This window comes from Labeo rohita, unplaced genomic scaffold, assembly GCF_022985175.1.
Source record: "Labeo rohita strain BAU-BD-2019 unplaced genomic scaffold, IGBB_LRoh.1.0 scaffold_211, whole genome shotgun sequence".
Taxonomy (NCBI): Eukaryota; Metazoa; Chordata; class Actinopteri; order Cypriniformes; family Cyprinidae; genus Labeo; species Labeo rohita.
In genome coordinates this window covers 64,371-71,362 of record NW_026128341.1, presented here as the reverse complement: position 1 = coordinate 71,362, position 6,992 = coordinate 64,371, and the positions used below count along the sequence as shown (strand labels likewise).

General features: G+C 32.7%; 1 protein-coding gene across 1 annotated transcript in view; it reads right to left on the bottom strand.

The window, feature by feature from the left end:
* Positions 1-4,158: 4,158 nt before the first annotated feature.
* LOC127159368 (dolichyl-diphosphooligosaccharide--protein glycosyltransferase subunit STT3B-like) overlaps positions 4,159-6,992 on the bottom strand; it is a 7,332-nt gene continuing 4,498 nt past the window's right edge. Inside the window, exons 2-4 of the mRNA XM_051102219.1 lie at positions 5,589-5,744; positions 5,289-5,501; positions 4,159-5,211 (exon numbers count right to left, since the gene is read on the bottom strand). Of these exons, the coding sequence (XP_050958176.1) occupies positions 5,089-5,211; positions 5,289-5,501; positions 5,589-5,744 (492 nt within the window). The 3' untranslated portion in view covers positions 4,159-5,088. The remainder of the gene's footprint in view (positions 5,212-5,288; positions 5,502-5,588; positions 5,745-6,992) is intronic.

Here is a 6,992-nt window from a genome sequence, read left to right as displayed (position 1 = left end):
GGTCAATCAATATCCTCTTCATGAGTCACTGCTAATTACTAAAGCCTGCTGACAGAACGCTGTTGTTCGAACTAATTGGCCATTAAATGAGATTTTACCCGAGAGATTTGACATCGTTACGGTTTTCTGCACAGGATCTCTGATGCACTTTTAATCGAGGCCTACACTCAGTCCTGTGACTTTATATTAACGCCATCACAGTTGCGTAGTCCATTGATTTGAACCGTAGGTTCCCAGCAGGCATTGTTGTATGATACCGGATTTAAAATTTTAAGGGACACTTAGCCATTTGTAACTTAAATGCAAAAAGATGGATACGATACTTATGGAAGCTTATTTCTGCCACGGAATAAAAAATACATATACATAAAAGGTAATTGTGACTTTTTCACAATTCACACCGTCTTTTTTCTTTGGAACTATTTTCACTCATACAAAAACTTTTCTCTCATTCCAAAACGTTTTTATCTTTCATCCAAAAGATAAAATTAAAATTAAATTAAATTAAAAAAAAAAAAAAAAAAAAAAAAAAATTGGTCTATTTTCATTGCAAGAACAGGTTAAAATTGATTTTTTTAAAAATGTACATAAACAAATGAATAAACATGGTAAATGTGATTTAATTAAATTGAAAACTATACAAATTATTTTTAAAAGTTGCACTTCTAAAAAAAAAAAAAAAAAAAAAAAAATACAGTTTTCCCATTGACAGTTTACTAAACATGTCTTTTAGAGATCTTTCTGAATAAAACCATGGTCTGGTGACATTAAAGGAATAATTTACCGAAAGATGAACATCCTGTCATGATTTCCATGTTTAGGTGAACTGATCAGTGTTAGTACAAAGACCTTTGCACATTACCGAGTCTGTGGACTCAAGGCCATCGCTGTCTTTTTCAACTAAACTGCAATGTTCAAACTATTTGAAAATATAGTTAACGTTAATTAAGCTACAAACTTGATCATAATAAACAGTGTCTCCATCTTACATGTATTTTGAGGTGCAGCTCGTCTCATTAACAGAGTGTTTTCGCTAGTTAGCTCACCTGAATATGTTTGCAGATTTGTGTTGGATGTCTTCGACGCGTGGAAAGCAGTTATTTCAGGAAAAGAAATACGGGTATTTAATTTGCTAACATCATGCTTTTTTGTCTTATTTCAGTTAATCTTATAAAACCAGCGAGCTAAACCAGTATTAGCCTACTGAAAGTGTGGTATAAACATGGCTGAAGGCACAAAAACTGATAAATAGACTTACCGATTCAAGTGAGTGAGTCATTTACGCTGGAACAGGTCCGATTGATTCAAACTTAAACTCGTGACTTCTTCGATCATTCATTTCAAGCTTTCCACTAGCAAAAACAGTTCAAAAGAGCCATTCATTTTCAACTTCGACATCACTTGTAATGATTTTAAAAATCATGTAGTGACGGGTGAAATGGAGCTTTTCGAAACTCTTAAGGCATTGTGTCGCAAAATGATTCCCTGTTTCGAAGCACTCCAATTGGATCACGAACGCGAATTATTTGATTCAGATCGGGACTTTCAGAGCGGTTCGCAAATCATTTGATCCAGAATGGGGCATCGGAGCGGTTCGCGAATCATTTGATTTAGATCGACACTTCAGAGCGGGTTCGCGAATCATTTGTTTAGATCGGGACTTTCGGAGCGGTTCGCGAATCGTGTTTCAGAATGGGGCATCGGAGCGGTTCGCGAATCATTTGATTCAGATCGGGACTTAGAGCGGGTTTGCGAATCATTTGATTTAGATCGACACTTCAGAGCGGGTTCGCGAATCATTTGTTTAGATCGGGACTTTCGGAGCGGTTCACGAATCGTGTTTCAGAATGGGGCATCGGAGCGGTTCGCGAATCATTTGATTTAGATCGGGATCTTTCGGAGTGGGTTCGCGAATCATTTGATTTAGATCGGGATCTTTCGGAGCGGGTTCATTAAAATCATTTGATTTAGATCGAAACTTCAGTGCGGGTTTGCGAATCATTTGACTTAGATCGACACTTAAGAGCGGGTTCGGGAATCATTTGATTTAGATCGGGACTTTCGGAGTGGTTCGCGAATCATGTGTTTCAGAATGGGGCATCGGAGCGGTTCGCGAATCATTTCATTCAGATCGGGACTTAGAGCGGTTCGCGAATCATTTAATTTATATCAAAACTTCGGAGCGGGTTCGCAAATCATTTGATTTAGATCGGGATCTTTCGGAGTGGGTTCGCAAATCATTTGATTTAGATCGACACTTCAGAGTGGGTTCGCGAATCATTTGTTTAGATCGGGACTTTCGGAGCAGTTCGCGAATCGTGTTTCAGAATGTGGCATCGGAGTGGTTCGCAAAAAATTTGATTCAGATCGGGACTTTCGGAGCTGTATATTCTCTTTCGAGTAGTCAAATAATCCAAAGAAAACATCTTTGTAACAGAAAGAAAAGTCACCTACAAAATTAGATGATGAACATTGCCAAGAAAAAAAAATCTGACCAAAAATTCTCTGTCTGTATACTTTGCCAAAACAACTAAATGACATTCTCCTCAGAAGACAGCAAAACAGCAAAACTCCGAATTAGTTGAACCAGGGCCGGCCCAAGCCTTCAGGGGGCCCTAAGCAGAATTTTATTTGGGGGCCCCTCTGTGGCACCAATATGACTAATTATTGTCAATCCTTTATTATTCGCACACTACAAATCTAACACACCCAATATAAATTTTATTTTTTTGTAGCTGTGTTGCTTACATCATACCAATGTTTTTACCCTTGCTATGATCTTTAATTGTAACAGTAGCAAACCCACAGGAGTAGTCAGGTGTTAATTTGCACTTTAACATTCAAAGTCTTGCAGTACCAGTTGGCATACTTAATGTGGTGTACTGAAAAGTAGCAAAATAAACTAGTAGACAATGCTCTTACTGTAAACACTTTAACCACTTTAATTTATTTTTTTGCAACATGTAAAAAGTGCAATACAATCAACTACAAATAAAATAAATAATATAATAAATAATAAAATATAAAGCTAAATACCAAAGAACTACAAATTAGTCAAATACAAACAGTTATAAAGTTATAAAACAGAAGCTTATTTTTTATTATTAGCACCAAGTTTATGAAACAGAAGCTTATTTTTATTACAAAAATATAATCTAGGAAAGTTATTTTTACACAGAATGCAAAAACGTGAATCTTAATCCAGCTAAGTAATATGTTGTATTATAATATATTAATATTGCAAATCTTAAATTTGCGGATGTTAAATAAAACATTAACTTTCTTGTTTGCTTAATTAACTAGCCAGCTAAGGTTAGCTTGCAATTTAGCCTCGTTTAGTTTATACTCATTTTTTTTAACTTACCTTTATCTTGCTGTTTTTTCTCTTCCTCTGATTTCTTCCGTTTTCTTTTTTCTGCACCAGAAAGATATGTACTTTCTTGTGACATTGTTAATCGTTTTGCTGCAGTGACGCTGCTTCTTCAATTAATTTAAATTACCTCAGTCAGGCATCGTATGGCTGTCATACTCCAACTGTGCATGCATCCTGCAGGAGCCAGTTAAAATAATATTGCGTTGTTTTTTTTTTTTAATTGAATAATAGATTTCATTACCAATATGATATCCATTGAAATATTATACATATATAAATAAAAAATAAAAATAAAAATAATGATGTAATTTCATGTACTCTTGGGGGCCCCCTGGTGGCCATGGGGCCCTAAGCAGCCGCTTAGTTCGCTTATGCCTTGGGCCGGCTCTGAGTTGAACCAATTGAGTTGCAAAATGATTTACTTTTTCAATGCGCTCGAAACTCCACACCTGCTGGTCAAACTGTGTAAATGCAACAAAAACCGTTAAATACCAAACACCGTTAAATACGAAATGCATATATAATATGTTATTTTATTCATTTGTGGCGTGTTTTTATGAAGATTTTGGCTAAACAGATCAAAAGACAAATTTTTATTTTTGAAATGTTTCATTTGGATGAATATCATGTTTTTTTAAATGTTACTATTTGCTTCAGAACATTCCGAGAACATTCAAAAGTAACATTTCCAAAAAAAGGATGTTTAAACTTAACAGGAACATCAGCAAAACATTCTTAGAACATATTTTCTGGAAAGCTGGGAAGCTAAGTGCTTCTAGAAAAGATGAGCTAGATAAAAGCTTTTATTGAGAAATAAATGAAATGAAATCAGTCACAGTATAAAAATCCACACAAACGTGAGTTCAGGTCTGAGGAGTGAAGCAGCATCAGATCAGTGACAGTGAGATCAGCAGCCATGAGAGATTTATCTGTACATACTAAACTGTAATATAAAATTTGAGTTAAGGATTACATGTAAAAACACTCATGCTGTACATTTACCACAAAAAAAAAATCCATTCACAGGAAAAACTCCAGAAGTCCTAATAATTATTGCTTCATTTGATTCATTGTTACAAAAAAATCCCCTAAAAACTCAAAGAAAATAGAAAAACTATAAAATATCAGAACCCCTTCAAAAATTGCTTTTACACAAGAATATTTAAAATTACAATTACTATAATACACTTAAAAATATGTAGGCCTAATTTTAAGATTTATGTATAAACTAAGAGTTCAGATGCAAAACCCCATAAAAAAAAAAAAACATCTTGGACAAAATTGAGATAATGATACTGAGTGAATGCTCTCGACACATATTATACGTCCATCAAATTCTTCAACTTCTAAAACCCAGCCTCAGCCCAATCAGAATTACCGGTACTTGGGTAGAAACCTATACATCGGAACCTGATAAAAATGCATTTTTTAAAGAAAGACGTCAGATGGATTTAGAGGATTTTGCATCTGAACTCTTCAAATCTTACATTTGGCCAAAATATATATATTTTTAATAATAATTATAATTTTCAAGTGTAAATGTTTCGTTTGAGGAGAACATTAGCTCTTTGGTTCAACATCTTCATTCTCCTTCACCTTTAATGTCTAGAAAGTCATATCAGACAAATATTCAAGTATTAAACTGTGAAATAAAGATAATAACGAGCGTTAGAGCCTCAGAGCACCAGGTGAAATCAAACAGTCAGTCTTCATCCTCACCGATCCACTTTTGTTCGTTTCAATGAGTCTAGTCTTGTTCGCTTCTGTTTCCGTTTCAATCTTCTGCCCTTCTTCAGAACAAGTTTGTTTTTAATGAATCCTTGTTTCCTCCTGCTGCCCTGAACAGATCAACAGTGTTAAAACAACATCAAGTCATGAAAACAAACGCAAATGATGTGATGAAACAAATATATACCTTCCTGGATTTGTGTTTGTGCGTGTGATTGGCGCTGGTGACTCGAGGTTTGCGCTCCAGCGGCTGCCGGTTGTCCAGATCTTTGACTTTATATACCCGGACGAGCCAGTGCTCGGAAGTGAACGCTTCCTCCAGGTGCTTCAGCCTCACGTCCTTGTTTCCGATCTCGGTGTTTCGCGTTCGGTCGAATCCTGGAGGAGTTCTGAAGTCCAGCTGAACAGAGAGCAACACGTTTGACACACGAGACGCTCACGTGAACGTCAAACACACTTCAGAATGAGATCATGTGACCAAAATCACCTGCATTTCTCCAAAGCGATAGTATGACATCTTATACATCAGAGAGTTGAGCAGCGCTGGAGACGCCGCTTTATCCACCCTGAACTCTCCCTGCGGCGTGAAGAAATCGCTCTCCTGAACACACAACACAAACACACCGGATGACTCACACAAGGGCTTTATTATTATTTACATTGCATTTATAATATTTATATTTTTTATTAATATTTTATATTTTGAGTTTTCATTTTATTTTAGGCTTTAGTACTTGTATGTGCTTTTGTCATTTTTAATCAGTGTTTATTTAGCTTTAATACAACTACAACAGAGATAAAAATAAACTAAAGCTAAATATAACATTTTTTAAATTAAATCAAAACAATTAAAATTTCTATTTAGCTTTAATGAATTTATTTTTATTTTAGTAATTTTATAAAGCTATTGAGGTTTTAACTATTTTTATTTTAGATTTACTTTTAGTAATTTTGTTATATGTTTTTGTTATTTTTATCTGTGTTTTTTAATATTTCTATTTAGTTTTAAATTAATTTCATCTGACTTTTCATTTGTTTATTTATTTATTTATTTTTTATATTTCTATTTAGTTTTAATTTATTTGTAATTCATTTTTATTTTAGCTTGTGGTTTTAGTCATTTTAATACCTCAATGTAAACATATTTTATTTCATTTTTTTTATTTCAGTCTTTAATTTTGTTTAAGATTTTTAGTTTTTCCATTTATTATTTATATTTTATTTTTAAATTACTTTTTAGTTTCAGTATTTCTTTCTGTCATTTCATTTTTTTAAAATCATTCTATATATCTGTTATATGATTATTTCTGCTTTGGTAATTTTAGCACTTCATCTTAAACTTATTTTAATTATTTATTATTTTAGTGATTTTTGTTTAGGTTTTCATCTAAAATTTATATTTTATTTCAGCTTTATTTTAATTAACAAAAGCTATTTTATATAGTTTTAGTAATTTTGTTATGTGATTTGGTGATTATTTTATTAGTTTTTTAAATGTTTTTATTTAATTTTTATTTATTTTAATTTCTGTTTTACTTTTAGTAATTTTGTTATATGCTTTTGTCATTTTTATCATTGTTTGTTTTTTAGTATTTATATTTAGTTTTAAATTAAATTAATTTGATTAGATTTTTCAGTTGTTTCAATTTTTTATATTGCTATTTAGCTTTAATTTATTTGTAATTCATTTTTGTTTTAGTTTGTTGTTTTAGTCATTTTAATACCTGAACTGAAACTTATTTTACTTTAGTTTTTTTATTTCATCCAATACTTTTCATCTAATATTAAGCTTTTCATCTATTATTTATAGTTTATTCCAGTTTATTTCTGTTAACAAACACAACCTGCAGTAGTTTTAGTGTATTTAGTTAGTTTATTTGTGCTGTGACTC